General features: G+C 37.2%; 1 protein-coding gene across 1 annotated transcript in view; it reads left to right on the top strand.

The window, feature by feature from the left end:
• MACROD2 (mono-ADP ribosylhydrolase 2) overlaps positions 1 to 24,627 on the top strand; it is a 2,256,418-nt gene that overhangs the window by 760,543 nt on the left and 1,471,248 nt on the right. Inside the window, exon 5 of the mRNA XM_053574070.1 lies at positions 23,128 to 23,244. Within this exon, the coding sequence (XP_053430045.1) occupies positions 23,128 to 23,244 (117 nt within the window). The remainder of the gene's footprint in view (positions 1 to 23,127; positions 23,245 to 24,627) is intronic.

Raw genomic sequence — 24,627 nt, 5'->3', positions numbered from 1 at the left:
ATGATGCTGTAAAAATGGCCAGCCGGGGGATTTGGCTTCAGCTCACGACTATTGAAGTTGACAGGGGAGGTGTCATTCCGGTGGGGGTTTTATTCTTGTCATCAGATTACTTTCTAGTACTCTGGGTAGAGAATTTTGGAGTCTCCTCTTGAAAATAGCTATGTTTCTACTCTATTTGTGAGGAGTGGTTTCTCTGTGCTGTATTAGTTTCTTTGTTTCCCAGGCTATCGGTAAGAATTAAAATGTACACGGTTGTCTTCTACTTAATAGACCTCTTTGCCGTCTCACATGGCTGGTCACATAACATGATGACATGTATGTAATATGAATCTCTCCCTCTCATACCTATGCACACCCAGACCCACATGGTCTCATACGAGGGGGAACGGATACTGTTCCTGCCATATTCTAATTTCAGACATTTGTGCTTCATTTTACATTTTCCAATATATTAGCATTATGAATTTTTAAATTAATGTACCAAATGGCATTTACATAATTTTGAATATGTTGATTCAAAATCATTTAAAAATATAATCTAATAAGTTATAGTGCCTCATTCAATGATTCAACGTAGCATCCATTTCTAAGTGTGTTATTACTTATTAATTGAAGCCCTTTAATTCTGCATTCCGCTCCTGGCAATTGGGGCTTATTTGGTACTTGTTACAGCCACTTTAGACAAGTAAATAAGAATCAGATGAAAAACCTCAGCAACAGCTGGAAATAAACCAGTAGTTTCTGTTTGGGTTTGTCAGAATGAAACACTGCAGGGCTATGTGCGGAAAAATACCCTCCTGAACTGCTACACGCTGTGAGAAAAGATTACATATCTCAGGGGGCTTGGCCTTCTAATTACTAGGGTTTTTCTTTGTCCACAAAGAGTGCCACCTGTGTAGCTGGGCAACAATATAAAATAATTAAATCGTTATCGCAAGGGTAATAGTACACGTTTTTCTGGTTTCGCTGTGATAAGGAAACCTTAAATCAGAAATACATTAAACGTAGAACAATATGAAAAGACTCTTTGAGAGGCTTATTCTTGTGTTATTTTAAAATTTCCTTCACTAATATTTAGTTCAAGTACAAGATAATTCTATGGAATTGCCAGCCAGTCTTTATCAGACCACCCAAGGAAGAACAATGCTTGGCCGATAAGTAAAGCTTGGCTGTAACCACTTGCTCTGACTTGTGAGTCACACTCATTTTGGTGAGCAGATGTCCTCTAAAATGACTGAACAGCTTAGTGTACTGAGCTTATTTCTTTCCTTTTCCAAGAAAGTATGAACATAGTTCAAATGAAAGGGACTTAAGATTGTAAGAACCTGATAATTTAAATAACATGTTTGTAGTAACTACATTTCAGTTTAACCTTATTTGAAGTGAATTATCTATTCGTATACCTGTTTTCAATGAGGAATTTCAGTTCTTAATATGATGAGAAAGAATGATTAAGATTTGGAACTCTTATACATAGACAGAACAGAGGCAGTTGGCAAAGTTATAATTTTGCCAACTGCCTATGTTCATACTCTGATTAATTGTTCTTTTCTTCTGAGTTATACTCACTGTGAAAAAATCAGGTAAAATCATAGCCCTGAAAATTTTCTGGGGACAGATAACTTGATCTCAGAAACTTAAATCATCTTAATACTTCCTGGAATAAGACCAGGAAATGGAGGAAGACGAGAGAAATATTTCTCTATTTTCCCTAATTTTATTTCTTCTTTTAGCAGAACTGTACTCTTAAAATTAGGAGTCAGAGCCTTTGATCACTGCTGAATTTATCTCTCACTTGAGTAATTAAGTACAGTCTAAGACTATTTATTTCTCCCTTTAAAACTGAGCATAATACCTTTGGCCTATATTCTTTAAATCTATCCTTTAGGAATATCTTAAAACAATGATTTGGGGACATTAGCATGCTCAGAATAACCTGCGGGACTTGTCAAAATCCAAATTGCTGGATCCCACCTCCAGAGTTTCTGATTCAGTAGGTCTGGGAGATGCTGTTGTTACCAGTTTCTGGGAATACAGTCTGAGAACCAATGCCTCGGCACAACTGGCCCCTTCCATAAGAGAATGATAAGGAAATATACCACATATGAAGAGATGTTATCTCTTGGGTTATAAGGGTATCAGTAGTTTTGTATTTACTCTTTTCTCTATGCTCCGTGTTTTTATAAGTTATATATAATGCACATAGGAATGGAAGAAAATAATGTACATTTTTAGAAGAATACTTGTTGAACTATTAATTCATTTATCTTTATTGACATTTCTCTTCTGATGTCTTATAGCAATATACTAATGTCAGTTCTTCTCACCTACCCGGCCAACATTCTCTTCCATCCAAAGTACCTTCCAGTCAGCCACCACCAGACAGTTGCTTGGTTCCTATTACAGTGTAGTTCAAATTGTGCCACTCCACTTGTGGGAGTGTATTCATTTTTGACAAATTTGCCTCACTCACTGCCATTTAAAATATAAATTAAACAAAATCATATAAAACCAAGTGAAATATGCCATTGAAAGCACTTCTTTTGGTGCTTCTCTTCTAATAACCTTCTCCTAGACACTTTTGCTTTTAATTTTTATCACAGATTTTTTTAAAAAATAAACTAACATCCTAAAAAAAAAAAAAACCCTTTGAAATATCTTACATTCTTTTATTTATGACTCTTATAGGCATGTGAGGGTAGGGAGCTTGGTTAGAGAGAATAAAGGTTATAACCTGCTCTGTCTGTTGAGACAGTGATTTTAATTACATTTAATTCCCATTCACTCTTTATGTTACTTGATCTACTCATTGGTTTCAAAGCATATTGATAAATACAGCCATGGCTTAACCTCCTGCCCTTCAACTTGTCTGGCATTGCATCCAGGCTTAAGTGAGTTTGCCACATTTGTATGTTATGCTTTGTTACTGATGAGAAAGTATTGAGATCTCTGCTGGATAGTGGAGCCTATGTTTTTCTACAGAAAAGTTCATATTTCATTATAAAAATAAATATTAAAAAATAACTTGTTACTAAAGGTTTTCAAGATGCTGATCACTAGTCAAACTATAAGAAGTGGATTGAAAAACCCCAACGTACCCAGTCTTTCTCACATACATGTTAATCATCTTCTCCTTCATAAATGCTTTAAAATTTCCAGTAAATATTTTTCTAGTGCTAATTAACTTATTTGTTAATGTAGTAAGTAATCTTCAGAATTCATGTTGTATATGACACTATTTACACAGACATATGTAATTTCATCTGGTTGAGACTGAGAGCACAACTTTAAATATACATTTAAAGATTTTTTTCTTCAGAAACCAGGATATAATATGACTATAAAATGCTTTATTAATGCATTTATGAATTCAAGCAGTAAAAGCAAATTTATAATCTCAATCCTTTAAAAAACACATTTTTCTTCTTTTCTGTGCTTTGATAAGTTGCTTCCAAGGGACATAGAAGTGCCTACTTTTACTGATCAGCAGTAGCAGGATGGGAGGGAACCAAATCCAGTGGCAAAGAAGTTTAAAAAGCATATTGTAAAAAATAAGCAGTTGTGAGAAACAGTCACTGCAATAGGAAATCTTCTTCCACAGATCATTGAACTCCATGGCAGGTTTAAATACACTGAGGTTGGGTTGGATTCTGGTTCAGATGCAAAAGGGGACGTTGCTGAGACATTGACAGAATTCTGATGAGATGATGGCATTGTACTGAAGTCAATCTCCTGCCTGCCTCATAAGCAGCAAGGCAGTTGAGGGGCGAGTGTCCTTGCTTTGGGGAAATACAGGGTAGAGCCTTAATGGTGATGGGGCCTTAGGTCTGCACCTGCTTTCACCCCATCCAGAAAGACTTTTAGTGAGAAAATGAGACTATGTCTGTGTCTGTCTATCTATTTACAGTGGGGATCCGATATTAATAATTGAGAAATCTGTATGAAGGAGATATGGAGATATAGACATTTTTTATACTGGCTTTACAAATTTTCTCTAAGTTTGAAATTATTTTAAAAATAAATTTCATAAAAATATCATACAATATGTAGGGATACACTAATTGCTGCTGAGTTTCTCAGATTCGTTATATCATGGTTTTTTGTTTGATCTTATATGTCATGGCATTTACTTTTATAGTTAATTTGTACAAACTCTAGGTCATATAACATTCTGAGTAGACGGTTTAGTTTTGGCTTTGAATAAAGAAAACATTATACTATTGTTTATATAATATATAAAATTATATATTGTTATATAATAGATAACATTATATATATTGCATAGTCCTTTCTTTTTTTCACTATCTGGCAACACATTTTCAATTTTGAAATTGTTTTTGTCCATTAATTATTAAGGGTGAGAACTAGATGATTGTTGGTTTTACAAAAATTACAATAGATGAAAAAGAAACATTGTATTTTCTCACATGTGCATCAAATACCAGGATTCTGGCTCATAAATCAGGAAGAGGACAAAAAGATACAACTGGAGTCCTTCCTAGTTCCACTGGTACAGCCAAAATCCTGACATTCAGGCATATTTACAAGACCCATGTTTCCGTAAGCCCTTATGTGCTTTGAGTGGGCTGAAAAGAATGTGAAATAATTTCACATGGCAACTTTTTCAGAGGCTGGGTGAGGAACATGGCATTCTTTTTGAAAGAGAAAATGATTTTTGCTTGTAATAATAATCACTGCTTTCCTTTTGATTAGGCATGTAATAGCATTAGAAGATTTACTTTGGAACACATGTAGACTGTTATCAGCACATACTAGTTTTGGGGACAAAATCTGTGTCACCACAGCAGAGCTATAACACCTGCAAGATGCATCCTTGTGACTTGAGACCAAGGCCAGCTCTTCACACCTATGTTCCCTTTGAAACTAACACCAGTGCATGGAGTACTTCTAACATTAGATAAAATAATAAAACTAATGATAATTGCACCACCCACCATTTAATGAGCATCTTGCAAGTCCCAAGTCCCTTATTTTCTTGATCCAAGCTAGTCTTGAAAAACCATTCTTAATGATAAGAAATATTATTTGCATTTTCCAAATAATGAAACTGGGCCTTAAGAGGGCAAAGCAGCTTGTGTAGCACTGCAGATAGTAGTGACAGAACAGAAATCTGCTCATTCTATCTGCCACTGGAACCTGGGGCTTTTTTACAAAACCTGCCCAGAGACAGAGAAATAATGAATAGTTACTGGCATGGCTAAGAGAAGTTACAGCTTTGGGATTTTATAAGATGGCAGATTTTGCTGGGGCATGCAGAGTGGAGAAACACTGACTATCCTCTAATATACAAGGTCAGACAATTAAGTTCATGAACTCATCCTAGAAAAAGTGCTAGGATATTGCTATGGTCACCTTGGAAGCACTTCCCTTGGAAAGCTGCGTAGTGACTCCAGCACCTAGTCCACCCTTCTAAGAATTTTTTCTAGAATGAGTTTGCAAACTTTCTTGTCCAACCTTATACATCAATAGCTCTGATGACCATTCCAGACAAAGAATTCCAAAATTGGTTTGAAGGATGGACTGGGCCCTGGCATCGGTGCACAGCTTCCCCAGGGGAGGACTTTGAAGGTGACCATAGTGATAATCACCAATGAGGGATGTAGCACTTTTACCTGGATGAGTTCGTGAACTTAATTGTGACTCTGCATGTAATTTTCTTAAAGGTTGTATCTTATTTTTATTTCTATTTACAGTGCTAAGTGGCCTAGGGAGTCTTTGTTAAACGAGTGACTAAATTGTGGAATTGAAGAGTAACTTACTGAACAGTACTTTAGTGATGTTAGTGACTAGAATTAACTGGTTGAAGAGTCAGAGAGGAATTACCACTTAAGACTTCAAGAGCAGGTTTATTTTATTTTATTTTATTATTTTTTTTAAAGCCTCAGTGTGATAAGAGAAGGGACAAAATAGAAAGGTTTACAAAGAATTAAGGATCAATTTTTTAGAAAATACTAAGCCCTGACCTAATCAATTATGTTTTTAAGTGTTACTTTAATAAAGAAATAGACATATAAAAGCAGTAAATATCCTCTTTCTTTCTTCACTGTTTCCAACTATATTCGTTGCTCTTTCCTCTAGCTGGAAATGCCTAGATCCTACACATACTGTGCCTGGTGACTTAAGTCACATGTTTTTTCTATTAATTGTCAAGCATCCTTACCTAATTTCAATCATACTGGAATAATATTTATGCTCCTAAATTAGCATATTAGAATTTTTTCTCAAGCCATCTTTCCTAGCATGATTATTATAACTTACATATATATCTCCATTCTTTGAACTTCATTTTCTACCATGGACACTGGGAGGTGGCCACCAAATTCTTCCGGGGCAGTTCTGTTGTCCCCTTCAAAAGCACTTCCATTTACCTTCTCTGGGGTATATGACATATTATGTTCCATATGAATTTGGGGGCCACCATTTTCTTCAGTCTCCTGGTAATAAACATTTTTTCTTTCATCAGTTCTAATATTCATTTTCAACAGAAACTATCAAGCTTGCCATTATACTATTTGCTAACACGAGGCATGCCTGTGTAAATATGCATTTTTAAGAATACCTAGATTCCTTTTCTATGGGGCCCAAATTAAAGCAGGCCATGAGGTATGATTTTCAACCTTCTGTTTCTACCATTAAGGAAAAGGAACCAAAATGCTTTGGGACGAGTATTAAGTTCTGGTTTTGCAGAACTTACCACAAGGTAAAACCTCCAAATGGTAACTTTCTTCAGATACTTTTGTTATACAGTATGTTAAATTCTTTATTACCTAGGAAGAAATACTGCTTTATAAAAATAATCACTATGTTTCCTAAATAGGACACATTTATGAATGAATTTTTGAAAACAATCTTAGCAGGAAAGTTTACAGAGAGTTGAAGACGTTCCGTGTCCCTTACCCTGTGATTTCTGCGCAGCAGAGCCTGTGTCGATTGTCCTTTCCATCCCTCCTTTACCTTCAAAAGTACCGAGTGAGAGTGACGGTTAGGCTATTTTAAAACAACATCTTATGTTTCCAGACTTTGCTTCATTTGGAAATTTAAGAACATTGTAACATTTTAAATACATATTCTGTTAAGAGAAAGCCGCCATGCAAGTGACACAGCTAAGTTTAAACACTACTTATTATTTATGTCCCTGTCATGTGACTTTTTGAGTCCCCTTTCTTAATATTTCACTTCTGGGGATTTCACGTGATGTACCAGATGTGAATTACCAAAGTGTTGTTTAGATGGCAGAGGGATAAAATGTTTTCCTAATGGATTCTTTAAAAATTGTAGCTGTGGCGGCTGGATTGCTCTTGTTTCATCCTGACAGCGATGGTGGATTTAATAGGTTCCCCAGAGCTTTTTATCACATTATAACTCTTTCTGTGATGGTCAGTTTTGGGTCTACATTATGTGACCTGACTTTCAATTTGTTTGAACTGCCGTCAGGCTGCTCAGGAATTGAAGGCTACTAGATAGTTCTGTTGTTTTCCAATTGGGAAAACAATAATCCTGCCTGAAAACTTCTGACAAGGTCCAGAATTGTGCTCTATGTAGCAAAACGGAGTCAGACTAAAACCTAAAAGAATGTTTACCTGCTCAGAGTAAAGTAATGCGGCTAGAATGCCTTATCATAATGTAAATCTGTGCTGCTTTGCTCCACCATAACAGCTTGTCTATCTCTTGCAATCATTCATTCCCTGAGGTTGAAACTGTTATCACATCTATAGCGCTCCCTTCTCAGTCAGCACTCCTGCAGAAATCACAATGTCTCCTAAATGCTCTCCCCAGATCTAGCATGTGGCATTTAAATTACACGGAAGCTCAGACATGTCTCGAAAGGAACTGAAGTATTGCATCTAGTCTTGCCAATCCACAGATTAAAATTCTTGCCAAGTGTTACATTACGCACAGCTTCCTTATTTTGGCTGTAAATTTCACTGCATATTTTTCTAGGATGAGAAGGTTTGTGTTTTTTATTTCATAAGCCCACATAATAAACACAGCTTTCTTCGAAACCATTTGAGGTGTTGGATGCATGTGCCGTGTTAAACACGGGGCTCCTTTGTGGAAGAAGGCACATGTGGCCCATTCAAACTTCTCACACAAACATTTTAGATGAGGCAAAATGGTTCCGCTGGGGAGAAAGAAAATAGACATTTCGATGAGCTGCAGGATTATCAAAGACATGGCTTTATCCTCTATGAAATCTCTTTTCTGTGAACTTCAAGAATGATCAAAACTTTCTTTATTGGCACAGAGAATGTCCACTTCTCGCCTTGCTGACAGCCCCTGCAACTTGTGCTGCCCAAGTATTTTAAATTTTTAATAGGTGAGTACATGAATTGAAAGCCCTTGCTCAATAAACCCTTCTCTAGCATAAAACATTGTGTAGTGTTCACTCAGCTATCATTCTGAGGGAAAAAATCCCATTGTCTCGGAGAGGGAAGAAACAGGTTGAGAGGGAGGTTAGTCTAGAAGAGGTCATAAAACAGTACTTCACCCTCCGTGACTGGGTCTGGATTTGGAATAAGGAGAAGCAAACAGAATGATTTGCTCCATTTACTTCTGGAAATGTATTTTGCTTGAGCAGCAGCCTTGCATAAGAAGGGCATCTTTGAGGACCTGGAGGTTCAGCTTCTGCTGACATTCACATAGCATGGGCCTGGGAACCAGGAATGAATGTTCACTGTGGGTTTGTCTGAGAACAGGACCCTGCTAGGTCCTGTTCTGGATTCCAGTGGGAAAACTGCTACTTTCTTTCCCTAAAACAGAAATTCTTACATTATTTTTTTCATTAGAAGAAATATAACCTATTAATTTAGAAACATTTTGAATGAGTACATGCTGTGCAACTTCAGTTGTAAAAATCGCGTGTGGTACTGTTCATTCTTTCTCGTATCAGTTTACGTCAAAATTGTTTTTAAATGCTAACATTTAAATTGATATGTGGTGCTTTTCTTGGCTCTTTCAGAATTGTTTTCTAATACATTTCCATGAAAATTTAGAAGTTTTAAGGGCAAAAATCTTCATCTATACAGGCACTTTTTTTACTTGAAAGAAATAAAATTTCATCAAAATTATAAACCATTAGATAACTTTTTCCTATGAGAAGAAAACATTCAAGTTATGAAATAAGTAGACGTTTTCTAAAAATTAATATTTATTAAGTGAAACCCAACTTTTAAAATAAAAAAGTAAGTCAAAAAGAAAGAATAATTTTATTGGTTGGCAAAATAATAAAAATATTTCTGCTCCTGAGTTTTTCATCATGTGAGATTATTCCCAAAAGAGCTGATGTGTGGATTGGGGCGACAGATGTCATCTTCGTGGGTGTCATGTGGAGTAGAGTTTCCTTGTGGGTCATCTCTTTTCCAGAGTTACAGAGACACTGTTATTAATCCTTTTAAAACTGTGGAAAACACAGTGGCTAGCCAAAGGTTTACCAAAACAGATTCTTTTTTGTATGTGTCCAGATTTTATATTTTTATCATTGCTTTTTATCATTTTCCTTTAGATATTCAGGGGAACGTTCAGATCTCTCTCTCTCTCTCTCTCTCTCTCTCTCTCACACACACACACACACACACACACACACACACACACAAAGATTCTTAATCCTTTATCATCTCACCTCTTTCCTGGAGGAGATGGGCATATGAGCCATACAATGACATATTTACTTCTCTGTAGAAAGCAAATGAAGAGAGGAAATTCCATAACTTGATCGAGGTTGAAAAGATAAATTCCTTGAGGAAAGACGGCCTTTCTCTATAGATCTCAGTCTCTGATAAAACAAATGAAGTTGTCTCAGAAGCACCTGTTAGTATTGACCTACGTCACCCCCAGTTCTGAACTTGTGTCTCCAAACCATTGGGAAGTTTCTGGTAGGAAAGGAAGTATTAATTTGGTTCATGTCTTATTTCTTGGAAAGGGAAGGTCTCCCCTTTTTCCCCACATTTCTGTTTGACCTGGGCTCTATTAAGGAGACTTCTACAGAAACAAAGGCACAGCGTCTGGCTTTCACCTCTGTGAAGCCTCGTGCTAGAAGCAGGTCTATTACGAGTGCTCTGAGGACACAGCTATTATTTCTTCTTTACTAAAGGTCAAAATTTCCATTACTGCTCAGACCCTATTAATAACTGGTTTGAAGATTATTTTGAAGAATTGTTCTTTCCAAGAATATAGTATTAGGAACCGCCTTTTCATATTCCTTGAGAAGGGGTCTGCTGCCCTAGATGAAGGAATAAGAATGTCCTTGAATTTCTCCTCAAGTAAATTTGGTATTTTTTTTTTAAATGTGTAACTGAGCTTTTAAGGAACTTCTAAGAATGCCAGAGAGGTCTTCAGTTTCATAGCATCTTATAGCAGTGTTTTCACCAGCTAATATGTTCTCTGCCTTAAAATCCCTGTCCTCTGTGACGGCAAATTTTCTCCTCATTCTGTTTGTCTCTGTGGACTACCAGAAAAATATGATCCTCTTCTCTGGATTCTTTAGTAGCATCTACCTTGAGTAAATCCAGCCTGATGATTGATGGAAATATCTCTCCCTGGTGAGAGCTGATGAAATATAAGCAACCTCAAGATGACCTGGCCACAAGACTGGGATATTCTAGGTTTCTCCAGCTGCCATTTCTTCTTAGTGATGTAGTCAACCTTGCCCACTGTGGTATTCTCTTTACAGCATTTTGTCAACTTAGAATTTCCTAGTAATTAATACTTCTCTAATGGCCAAAGAAAAGTTTCTCATCTATAACTTCAAAGAGTATGTTTCAGATAAATCAAAATGTATGTCTACAACATTTAGAAATGGCACTAGGCTCCAGGCTATAGAAACTCCATCCCCACTCCATATAGGGATGTAAATACAACATAAGCTCATTTCTTAAAGGTGAAATGTTTTCTCCTATTGAATGAGCAGGTCAAGACTAATGTGACTCCTCCATATATGATGTCAGAGATTCAGATTCCTCCCAGCTGTTCTTCTGTCATCCCACCATGCGTTAGTCTTATGCAGGAAGCTGGATGAATAAGAAATGAAAATAATAATAATAAATGATAGTAAAGAAGTGAACAAAAACATCTGCTGTGGAGGTGAGCCCTCTGTTATGACTGTGTCTGAAGCCCACCAAATACAGCCACTTCCATCCAAATCGGTCACTTGTTTCTTTTTCACCTATGAAAGAGAACCTGATAAGTGTTGATTTTAAGTGGGGCATAAAGCCACCTCAGTCAATATAGGGATTATGTTAGTAGAGGAAAGGAGAATTGATAATGGGTAGGCAACCATCAGTCTGTGTCATTATAACATTTTCTTTGGTTGAGAATGTTTTTAAAGGGGGACCATGGATATGTGGAAGGAAAAGCATGGTCCAGGTCTTAAAATATTTTGTTTACTGTGAAATTAGCATGAGTTTAATATATCTTAAGTATATCTTAATGCCACTCTGAGTAAGATTTTAATCCATTTGACTTTCTTACCCTTAAACCTTATGGTGATATATACAGGGTGTCCATGAAGTTCATGTGCAATTTGCTATGTTAACTGATTTTAAATTGCACATGAACTTTATTGTAAATATTTCTGAGAAACATTCTTTCCCCCACCACCACCCCATTTGGGACTTCAAGATCAATAAGAGAAACAAAAGTCACTCTTTCTTGGGTATTAGCACATTGGTTAGGTCTTAGCGTCTGGAAAAAAGAAGCTTCTTCTGTTTTTTTTGTTTGTTTGTTTGTTTGTTTTGTTTTTGTTTTTTTTTTAAGATTAGTCTCTAAATTTTTGGATTGGGGTGGAAAAAGTTAGGTGTGTGATCAATAACTAAAAACTGCTCCAGGTTTCCAAGCTAAGAAGTGTGTAAATGTTTATTTCATTACGTTTATCTTCTCTTGAGATTGTGGCCCAAATCTCATCTTCAAATTGACCAGTAAGATCAAGAGGTTGGACGTTAATGTTTAAGTCAGCCCAAGGCAGTCTCAAATTGCTAAACCAAATTCCTCACTTCTGGGAAGCTTCAAGATGTGGATCTCCTTGTCACCGTATTGTAGTTTCTCGAAGATATTTCTTCCCCCCCTAAAGGGAGCACTGATGCTATTCAGTACCTGGTACATAAATCTTTCATGCATGACACAGGTGACCTCTAATGGAGTCAGCTTTTCACCTGATGACTTCAGCTGTATTGTTTGTCTTCCCCGAGAGTATTGGGAAGCTACTTAGCCTTATTCTTTTCTGTCTTCACTTGAGAGTGGATTAGTGTTTTGTATTTTTTCCTGATGATGATGTTGTTGATGATGTATATCTGTGTAACAAATCACCTCCAAAGTTTAATGGCTTAAAACAACAACTATTTAATTCATAATCCAACGGGTTCACCATAAAGCTGAACAGTTCTTTTTCTCTTAGCTAGGCTCCCTCATATGTCTGGTCACTTTCCAGGAAAGCCGAGTGCCGGCTAGTCTGGGCTGGCCTCCACTGCGGTAGCTTATCTCTGTTCCAGAGTCTCTTCTCCTTCAGGAGGCTGACCCAGGCTTGTTTGCAGGGGAGCTGGTCAGAGTTCCAAGAGAATGAGTGGAGGTATGAAAAGCCTTTTGAAGCTCAGGAGTGGAACTGGCACAGAGTCACTTCTGCCTCATTCTGTTGGCCAAAGCAATTCACAAGGTCAGCCCAGATCCAAAAAGTAGGGAAACAGATTCCATCGCTTATCGGGAGGAGCTGCAGAGTCACATTGCTAAGAGCATGGGTACAAAGAAGGAAATAATTGCTGCAATTTTTTATGAAGGATCTATCACACTAATATTTGTTGAGTGCTTATCCAGGCTCTGTAGAAGCTAAGCACGGTTACCTTTTTTTTTTTTTTAATGTTTTTTGTTTGTTTTGTTTTGTTTCTTTTTCTTTTGAGACAGTCTTACTATGTCACCCTTGGTAGAGTGCTGTGCCATCACAGCTCACAGCAACCTCAAACTCTTGGGCTTAAGCGATTCTCTTGCCTCAGCCTCCCAAGTAGCTGGGACTACAGGAGCCTGCCACAAAACCCAGCTATTTTTTGGTTGCAGTTGTTATTGTTCTTTAGCAGGCCTGGGCCGGGCTCAAACCCCTAGCTTTGGTGTATGTGGCTGGTGCCCTACTCACTGAGCTACGGGCACTGAGCCAGCACATGTTATCGTATTCAGTTCTTATAAGAACCTGCAAGTTAGGTACTTATACAAGGTGGCCGTAAAGTTCATGTGCAATTGCAGTACAATTTTTTTTTTAGTAGGCACTTACATGTATGTGTATGTTTACTTATAAATTATATGCAAGCACTACTCTCAGTCTGTATGTTAAATATTTTAACTTCATTCTTACCTTTTTAGATAAAAATTATAAATGTCAATAAAAGTTTGAATATATGTTTCTATTCTTTATATAAGTGCCTTATCATGGCCTCACTTTGGAGACCGTGCACCAAGGATCTCCTTATGACCAAGGTATTTCGTGATTACTGTATTTCTTTTCTTTTTTTTTTTTTTTTTTTTGTAGAGACAGAGTCTCACTTTATTGCCCTCAGTAGAGTGCTGTGGCATCACATAGCTCACAGCAACCTCCAACTCCTGGGCTCAAGCGAGTCTCCTGCCTCTGCCTCCCAAGTAGCTGGACTACACGCGCCCGCCACAGTGCCTGGCTATTTTTTGTTGTTGTTGTTGCAGTTCGCCTGGGGCCGAGTTTGAACCCTGCACCCTCAGTATATGAGGCCAGCGCCTTTACCGACTAAGCCACAGGTGCTGCCTGATTACTGTATTTCTCTATGAGAGAAGTAGTGTTTAATCAAAATCCTACTTGCTACTAGAGTTCAGTTCTAATTCTAGTTAATATTGGCTGCTTTAAATGCAAATTGTTAAGGACAGGGGCTCTTTGGATATTTGATTAGGACTTATGGGAGAATGTGAGGGCAAGGCTCTAATTAATTTGGAGGGGATTTTCTAATTTACAAGAGTCAGAACCCATGGTCTCATTTGTCCAAGAGTTGATCTGAGTATTCACCACAGTCCCAATTGCTCACTGCTCTTTGGAGCTTTGTCAAAATAACAAGATAGCATGAAGAAATAATTCTTAAAGTTCTCAGTTGGCATTTTTCATCTGTGTTATCTCTAGAGATTATTAAACAAAGACTGGGAGCCTACTACCAGATGGACAGATTTTATAGATTTGAGGCTGGGTGTAGGAATCTGCATTTTAATCAGGCTCCCAGGTGATACTGACCACACTTTGACAGCCATAAAATCTAACTTTGTATCTGGCTCGTCATAGGTGAGTAAACTTTGACAAATCACTTATTTGTCTACTTGTTGAGTTTTTTCAACTATAAAATTGGAAAGGCAATAAAACCCCCAAACACCTTGCAAACTTGTTTTGAGAATTAAATATGTGGTAGTTTTGTCAAAGGGCTTTATAAAATGTAACACGTTAATGTGTGACACATTCCCAAAAGGTTCATTCTCTATGCTAAGAAATTCTATATATTATAGATTACCTTTAATTCCAATGAAAACGTGGTTCCTGAGCCTTTCTGTTCTATTCATTGGAGTCTCTAGGGAAGAGACCATGGCTTATACTTCTTTGCATGAATGGATATAGGAGAGTAGGGATTAAGAACACAAACTGGGTTCTCACTCCAGCTTCTATATGATCTTACAATACTTACTTCTATTTCTTTATTTGTTAAGTAGTGATCCTAATGTTTCCTACATTTAAAAAATTTATATGACTAAATGAGATTGCATAGCCAAAATCTATTGCTTACTTGCTGTGTACCAAACATTAGTTAAATTGCTTGTCAACTGACTCGCAAAAATCCTATGATTTTGAGTGCAGGTCCTATGAGGTGTCCCATTTTACAGTTGAGAAAATCAAGGTATAGGGAAATCAATGGTAGCACTAAGACTCAAATCTCTGCTATCTGACACCCGAGCTATCCTTTTTCTACTTTGTAACATTACCTCTTAAAAAGTGAAAGGTTATACCCCAGTCAGCACACAATAAATCTGCGAAAGATCTAACATTATTATTGTTGTTGTTGTTTTTATTTTATTTCTTCACAGCTTCTTTAGCATACTTTGTGTAAGGTAGTTCACAAATTTAGGGTGATCTGATTTCACAAGAACTCTGTATCCTCTTGGGCTTTAAGAGATATTATATACTCAATGAGAGAAGCCTCTTATTTTTCTGGCTAATATGATTTGTGTGGCTGCCTTTATATTTAAGTTACTGTCTTTTATTTACAAAAGAAGATTAAATGAATATGTGCAAATCTAAGAACTTCGAAGTCCCCCTTGCTGGAAACTGTTTAGAAAATTGTCTTGGTAAGACAATCGAGAGACCTCCTAGGGCCAATTTCCAAAATAACTGGTTTTCACTGAATGGTGCTTTTAGTGTTTTTTAAAACTCACATTTAGAACTCTTTGCTGGTTCTTGGTTTTTATGATAGCTCCTACATTCTCTGGTCCACAGTATCTGATAAATTCTTGTTAAGTGCTTTGTGGCTTGCTTTTTCTCTCCTCTTCTCAGCGTGGCCTTGTTTATTTGTTTATAAAATGGGTAGCTTTCCCTGATGAATGCCAGAGAGACAGATTGGAATCTACAGGGCAAAATGCAACTTAGGTTTGAAAGAAAAAAAAAAAAAGGAGGCGGTTCCATATCCCATTTCTTTTGTCTTTATTTTAGCTATTTATAAGAATATGCTATAATAACTTTCTCAAAGTCTAAGCTCCAAAGTAATATTGACAAAAGCAGAAAACAAGCCCCCTCAAGCATAACCACAGCCCGTCTTTATGCCCATCCCCAGACAGTGTAATACCATAGGCTGTAGTTTAAGGAAACCTAACTAAGATGGCCTAATTAATAGACTGAAGTCCTCTGAATTTGGTTTGTGCTAGATATTTGCAGGAAATCTGCCGGAGAGTCAAGGCCTTCGCTTTAGTTAACGATCTGCCTGCAAGCATTTTAACCTCCTTGTCAGGATGATAAATCACAGGTGTGTCAGAGCAGCAGCAGGCCTGGCCTCTAGGAGAAGCTACAGCTAGGCTTCCCTTAGCTCTGATGAAGAGCAGCCCTGTGAGTGACCTCGGTGTTCATTTCAGTATGAGCTAACTATTCCACAAGCAGTCCTTGGCCTTTATCTTCTCAGCCTGGTTTTAATCGCTAAGTAGGATGAACAACTGTTTGAGTGAGTTGAGAGAGGCTGGCTTCGGGTCTTCAAACTCCAACATGATTAAGAACCCTGAAACATACCTAGGGGAATGAACTTGGCCAAGGTCATATGTCCATTCCAGTATTAAAATCTGAAGTTTTTGCACAAAAGTTTGAAGAATAGCAGCGATTGAGCTGAATGAAAATTACCATTGTGATATTTACAATAGAAGTAAAAGTATTAGTCAAGGGAAAATTCTGTCACAAACATCCCAAAATATAGGGATCCTTGTGACATCATAAAGGGTTCTCCATCACTCGGTTCACAGTCTATGGGATATGAGTATGGGGTGCGACTCTGTGCCACACAGTCATTCAAGGATTCAGGCACTTTCTAGTTAGTGGCTGTACCATCTCTTGGGGCTTTAGCGTCCAGCCCTGGAGCAATACGTGCAGCCTGGAAACTCCCGTGGTGGAGGACCCTGGGCAGGATTTTTAGAAACTGGACACAAAAGTAATCACGTCACTTTTACTCATGCTCTTTAAACAGAACTCAATCTCATGCACCTATCTCCAACCCCTATTGTCCCCCCTGAAATTACAAGGATGGCTGGGAAGTGCTGTCTGGCTACAATTCCCAGGAAGAAAACTAAAAGGGCTTTGGTGAACACATAGTAGTCTAGTCACAGTGATCTTGAAAAATTCAATGAATAGGTTTTATGTTTACTTGTGCAGCTTAGTGATCTTTTTTCCTACAAGACATATTTTTTGGTATAAGCATATAGAGTCTGTCCTATAGCTCTCTGGAAAATTAGGTTCAAGTTATTTTTCTTTTCTAGACTTCTGGTCTTGGGTTTTTCTTCTTTCTCTTTCTTTTTTAGTTGTAAGTAGGTCTGGACATTCTGTGTCAGCCTGAGTACTGGCGATTGGTCTCATCCTCACTCTCCTCCCCAGGGGCGATGGAAAACGTGCTACTGTACTGTATCCAACATTTTGCTCTTCTTCAGCCATCTGGCTGTTTAGCCTGACCTTAGTGAAACAAAAAGGATAGGTTTTCTAGCAGGCTACAGCAGACCTGAGAGAAGAAGTAGGTGAATTTTCAGATTCAGTGAATTACAAAGTTTCTAATATGGAACCTCATTGCCAGGTCTCTATGACCACAACTGGGCTGTATATTTGACTTTACCTTTTTATCTGATTCTTTGGATTTGAGTAGCCTGCCACTCCCTCGGTATTAAACAAAACAAAACAAAACAAACAACAACAACAACAACAAAAAAAAACTACCAGTTCTTTTCCTCCCAAATTTAACTGAATTTAATTCAATTGTATTAAGCACCTACAGAATCAGTTATTAAGATAACTAGGGCTATACAGAAGAATAAGCCATCTGCTGTTCCCTCAAGGAACTGAATGACTCAGGGAGGAGACAGACTTTGCAGCATACAAGAATTCTGCTGGGTTTATGTAATAGCTACAAAACAGTTTATAAACATGATAATAAGGGTACAAACCAGAATGTCAGGGGAACATAAAGAAACATTATTTTGTCCTGTAATGGGTGTGAATGATTTCTTAGAGGAGAAAACATTTGAACTAGAACTTGCAAAATAAGGAAGACCTTGCTAGGCAGAAAAGAAAAGGACAGGAAATAGCTAGCCTGGGTCTAGAGTACTTTGCAAAGAAGCCGTGGTACCTTTGGGAAATAGCAAAGACTTTGGTGTGGTAAGGGATCAGAGGTTGTGAAGGGAGCAAAAATATTGATGTTGGAAGCAGAAGTTGGGACCACATTAGTGGAAGGTAAAACAATGTAATTTGAAATTAGGGTTTTATAATGTAAGGCATGAGGAACTCAGATTCACTTTTTAGGAAAATAACAGAATTGGCAATATATTAGAGAATTTTTTTTTTTTAATTTTTAAGGCAAGCATGGAACAAAGTTTATTGAGGAGGAGAAAGATAGGTTTACAGAGAAAGAAATTTACAAAGCAAGGTACATTCGCCGCAGATGGCAAACCAGTCACCACTACCATAAGAAGTAAACAAAGAGAGCTGGAGAATTTTAAATTTTCATATTAAGTTTGTACACATAAGGGTATGCTCATTTTATCTTTCAAAAACACACTTTTAAATGTAGAATTTATACAGTTGTTACTGCCATTGTCTTTTTCTTCCACATGTTTTTCAAAGGCCACAAATATAGCTTTGAAATTATATGGCTTTGACCCCAAGGGTCCCCCTCATCACACATGGCAGCTAACAGGGCTCAAACAGAAACCAATTGTCTTATTAGTATGAGGAATCTTAGGACTGAATTCATGGTTGTCAGAATGAGGAGGTGAGGAGGAGACCCCCAAAAGGAGAGAGTCATAAAAGAGGGAGCCCTCCATCAATAAATAAACACCTCTTGGTTGAGTCTTGAACTGTGCATATAGGAACAACTATAAAAAGCCCAGGAAAGCTCAGCATGGTGGCTCTCACCTGTAATCCTAGCTCTCTTGGAGGCTGAGGCAGATGGATTGCTTGAGCTCAGGAGCTTGAGACCAGCCTGAGCAAGAGCAAGACCCCATCTCTACCAAAAATAGAAATAACTAGCCTGGTGTTGTGGTGCACGCCTATAGTCCCAGCTACTCCAGAGCTGAAGACAAGAGAGTCCCATGAACCAGTAGCTGAAGGGTTTGAAGTTGCTGTGAACTATGATGCCATGGCATGCTACCCTGGGTGACAGAGTGAGACTCTGACTCAATAAATAAATAAATAAATAAATAAATAAATAAATAAATAAATAAATAAATAAATAAATAAAAAAGAATCCCAGGAAGAAAAGCAAAGCTAGAAGGCAGCAAGAACTGAAGCAGAGAATTCACAGCTTCTTACTGCAGGTGCATAGAGTTTGGAATGTTATTTCCCCCCAGAGGTGCTTGTGTAGCACCTTTTGTTTTCCATTGAAACCCCAAAGAGCTATACTTTAGGAGTAAAGACTACATCCTGGAACTAAGGGACTTACTCTAAGACTAAATGAAAAACTTAATTAGACCCTTAACAAAGACTTCAGTATCCTGACAGTAATTTACCTGCCTGCTAGAGCAAACTTCAACACTGTTTACAGGAAGATACCAGAACCTAAACCTTCTGCAATGCATTTTTCTCAATTTCCAATGTGTCTTCAGTAATTACTAGATATGCAAAGAAAGAAGAGATGGTAATCCAGAGTCAGGTGAAAAATGAGTCAATATAAACAGACCCATAGCTGACCTAGATATGGGAATGGGAAGATAGGGACTTTAAAACCCCCAAATTTAAATTTTTGAATTTTTTAAAACCTGGACAGACTTAATAGTAGATTTTGTACAACTCAGTAATAAAAGACAATAAAAAATAGCAAAAGACACAAATAAACACTTCCAAAAAGAAGACATGTGAATGGCCAATATGCAATTGGCAAGATTCTTAACATCATTAGTCATCAGGAAAATGTAACTTGAATACTCCTTTATAGCCATTGGAATTGCTGAAATTAAAAAAGCTGACAACACCAAAGGGTTGCCAAAATTTGAACTCTCCAACATTGTTGCAGATGTTATGTGTAACATGGCATAATCAGGTAGGAAAACTGTTAGTTCTGAAAAAAGTAAAATGTTTACCTAAGTAGCATTTTCACTAAAAGGTGTTTGTCCAATGGAAATGAAAACATACAGCCACAAAATGACTTGTGACAAGTGTGTAGATTAACACATAATTCCTAAAAGCTAAAAACTGTAAACAGTTTAATGTCCATTCACTTGTGAATGGATGAAGAAATTATGGTATATTCAAAAATGAAATACTAGAAATAAAAAGTAATGAAGTTCTAATGTAGGTAACACAGATGATTTTCAAAAATATGCTGAATGAAATCCCTACCTACATAAAATTTCAAGTTCTGTAACAGGTAAAACAGCTATGATGATGGAAATCACAACAGGAACTCATCCTGAGTGGTAAGAGAGGACAGTGTATGAATGGCTGTAAAATGAAGTTTTGGGTTAATGAAATATTTTGTACTTTTATTGGCACGATGGTTACACAGATATGCAATACACATTTGTTAAAATTCATCAAAATTGCACAAAGTTTGTATATTTGACTGTATGTACATTTAAGTAATAAAGACTAAGAGTGAAGATGTCAAGGTAATGTAATAGAGTAGTTCAATATGTCACCTGCAGGAATAGAGGTTAGACTTCCTGGATTCAAGTCCTGGAGACAATTAATTGTAATGGTTAAGAGCATGTTTGCCACGTCAGACAAATTTGGAGATTTGAATCCCATTGCCAATACTTTGTGAACATAGGCAAGTTACTAACCTCTTCTAAGATCCTATGAAATGGAAATGATAAAATTTGTACCTTATAAGGTCATCCTCAGTAGAGTGCAGGGCACATAGATGGATTCAGTAACTTTAAGCTGCAGTCATTATTACCAAATAGTTCTTATTACTCTGATACATTTATGAATACTGGTATAACCATGAAGATTTTTAGAATATGATATCTGTAAAATGCATTAGAATGCAATGTAAATAATGTGGACAATATTTGACAGCGTATGATTAAGTACACTAGCAAATCTTATTTTTGCTATCCATTTCAAACTAAAGTGACTAATTATCTCTTTGCCTAGAAAACTGTTCACCTCAAAATGCTACTCTTGAAGCTCTTGTAAAAAATTTCATTCACAGAGAAACTAGGGAATAATTCTTTTTTCTAGTATGGTAGTCTTACTCTGTTTCCCATTCCATAATCACACAATCAAAGGGGTATATTTTCTAGTACAAATATTGTGTATAATACTGCAAACAATATAGTGACCATACTGTATAAACCCTTCTAAACCTGGCGTTTTCACTTAGAAATCTTTTCATGTGAAGGACTTTGTTTACCTACAAGGCTGGTCTATTCAACAGCTGCATAACAGTCTATGGCATTGATGAGCTTTTATTTATTTAATCATCTCCCTCCTGGTAAACATCTGAGCAGACCCAGTTTTCGCTATGATAAACAACTGTGACATCCTGGTACATATATCTTTTGCACGTGTGTTAATAATTTCAGGTAATAAGTTTTAAAAAAAGTAAAATTACTAATAGAAAGAACAAAATTTATTGATCTTTTTTTGTAAGAGAAAAAACTTTATGCATGAGTAGGTGTGTGCATAAATGGTGAAAGAATAAGCACCAGAATGTGAAGGCTTCTCTGGGTCGTAGAGGACATGGATGTCTTCTCGATATTTCTCACTTTTAAATAAAGACAAGAGTTATTTTAATGTTTACACAAAATTTTGACTCAGGGTATTTAAGATAACGACCCTCAGCAGGGCACATAATACTGTCTTAGACACTATGTTGAATGTCTTCCATGAATAACATTATTTAACTTCATATACAACTGTGTGAGGTAGTGCCATTACTGAGCCTCACTTGTAAGAAAACTGGGGTTTGGAGCATCACATGGTGGGTAAAGGGTAGAGTCTGGGTTAAAACCTAGTTTTTTGTCAGACACTATAGAGTAGTGAGGAATGAACTCATTTCATTGAAAGGGTCTTTGAGACCCAGATTCATTATCAGACTTCACAGAAGCATGTGGTGATGTGGTAAAGCCCACATAATCTTATTTTCCTACAGACTTTTGTGGCCCACAGTGATGCCTCTGTGCCAGTCGGTAGCAGCACAGACATTGGACAAGCTGTACTTCCCCTAGTGCCAACGTTCAGTCCGATGTCCAGCTTCCTCCCAGAATAATAGTAGTAATGATAATAATAATGATGAGAATGATCAATTGCATGGTGTTATGGACTGTGGAGGTCTTCAGACCTCTACTATTGAATCCATTTTCACATTCTAGATCCCTGTTTCCCCTTTCACCTCTTTCCCTTTGTTTTTCAATCTTGCATTTCCTTTTGTCCAAGGGCCCCCTCAATAACAACTAAACACCCACATTCTCAACTTCTGGTGTATATGGGTGTGGTCTTTTAGCCTGTGCACTTACCCCCAATCATAGAGGGTTTTAACTTCTGTTGAAATCAGATTTATGCTTTCGAAAATTATTCCTCCTGTAGGTGAAAGGGGCCTGCTTGCAAAGCCAGAGAGCTGTTGAGCCTTGAGGTTGGGAAGGGCGGGAAGCCTGATCCTCTGGCAGGGTCAAGGCAGCACAGCACTTCTGTTCTAGTCCCTGTGAAATGAGAGCGAGGGTGATCACAGGGGCGTTTAGCAAGACCTAACCTACTTTGCCCACCATCTAGTGCCCAGTCACACTCCCTGCAGAAACACAGTCATGATCGTGTCATGCTGTTGGGAGAATAGTTTCTTTTATTTTGGTGGCTTTAATTGAAATCTCTCAGCTGTGAGGTGACTAAAAATGTTCCAGAATGCCTTTCTAACTTTCTTCATGACATTTTTTTCTTCTGTAACCTGTGCTATGTTGGTGGCAACACTTACCAGCTAGACCATCTTACCAACACTGACCATCGTTAGCAATTCTTTCTAATCTGTTGTTTAGTGACATTGAGTTGATAGTTTAAAATTTCATATGGGTCAGTATTTATATTATTGAAATTAGAAAATACTATATATTGTGGAGCCTCCCCCACTGCAAGAGAAACTATCATTTAACATTTACCAGCACATCACTTCGGTAGCCCTTCTCCTTCTCATCACATGTATCACACATACATGCCCACACACACACACACACACACATGCGTGCACACACATGCACACACATGCACACATACACACATGCACTCACATGTACCCAGAAGTAGTGCCTGAAGGATTGGACACCATGGATTTTCTTCCATGGGACTATGGGATTTCCGAGAGGAACAAACAAATTGAGTTCCTTTTCTCTTCCCATCTCAAGTTTTACATTTATTTCCAAAAGGTCAAATATAGACTAACTTTATTCTCTCTCTCCTAGTGGACGGCTGTATTCATAGGGCAGCTGGCCCCTGTTTGCTAGCTGAATGTCGTAACCTGAATGGCTGTGACACTGGGCATGCAAAAATCACATGTGGCTATGACCTACCTGCAAAATGTGAGTACAACTTTTTTGAACACTATTTCAAAATTGGATGAGACCTCTTACCTTGTTTTTTTTCATCAAGTGTATATAGTTGGAAGAGGAAACGGTGATGGTGGTTTTTAATTAAATGTGCTTGTGTTTAGAATTTGTACGAGGTAATAAAAATGTGTTTTCCAAATATGTCTCCAAATCCATATTTGTATATATATTATGCTGTTTAACTATAAATTATTTTTGTTCAAGTCTTTGACAGAGTGTCTCTGAAACAGGGGAATAAAAATATGAGCAAAATATACATTATAGTATTTAAGTGCCACAGAATGACAGCTTCTGGAAATGATGCCATTTTTTTACTTCTTGTTCAGGTTTCTTGATTGTGGATGTGTTTAGAGCAAAGGAAATCAAAGTGATGTATTGTGTTTTCAGCTGTCATGTAAAGGCTGATTGGCAATTACAGCCAAAGCATCTTTCACACTTTGCTTTCAGGAAAAGCCAGTGGAATCTGGTTGTCAGTGTGAGAATGTATTTGCTCTTTGAATGTGGAATGGTCAAAATTTCCATTATATTTGAATAGAGAGAAGTATTGCATTTGATTGACCTTGTTGCTTAGTCATTTAGCCAGCTGGGTGGAGTGGTATGAAATAAAAATACTTAGAGAGAAACTGGTGAAAAGCACAGCTTTTTATCACATAATCTTCAGGGCCTTGGGGTGGACACAGAGGGTTTCATTGTACTGTTAGAGTACATATTAATCTAGAAATTGAGACAGCAATTTGTTGATTATCTTGTTCACTGGCATCTTATGATACTGCCTGGATCTGTGAATACATTTTATGTAAAAATAAATCTGGTTTAGGCTTATGTTTAGGAAGTGGAGAAAATATGACTAAAAACTATAACCTATATGCTACAATTTGGGTTTTATATAGACAGGTAGTGTAAGAATGAATTGTGACTGAAGAGATACTGTGTCATGTTTTGAAGGCTACTTTAAAAGTATGTTTAAATTTGAAGATTTGTAGTAAATAATATATTAAAATAGTATTTTTCTTTATAGACATTACAATACTACATTCCTTATTGCTAATAGTGGGTTGCTTAGGGAAAATACAGTCATGCACCACATAGCGTGTCTGTCAACAATGAATGCATGTGTGACATTGGCCTCCCCACTGTGAGATTATCACACAGGGTGAGAATTCCTTGTCTGAAATGCTTGAGACCATAAATATTTTGGCTTTCAGATTTTGTCATATTTTGGAATGTTTGCATAGACATAGTGAGATAATTTGGGGATGGTATCCAAGTGTAAACATGAAATTCATTTATGTTTCATACTCACCTTATTCATACAACCTGAAGGTAATTTTATACAATATTTTTAATAATGTTGTG

This window comes from Nycticebus coucang, chromosome 21 (genome assembly GCF_027406575.1).
Source record: "Nycticebus coucang isolate mNycCou1 chromosome 21, mNycCou1.pri, whole genome shotgun sequence".
NCBI classification, from domain to species: Eukaryota; Metazoa; Chordata; class Mammalia; order Primates; family Lorisidae; genus Nycticebus; species Nycticebus coucang.
This window is presented reverse-complemented; position numbering and strand designations above follow the sequence as displayed.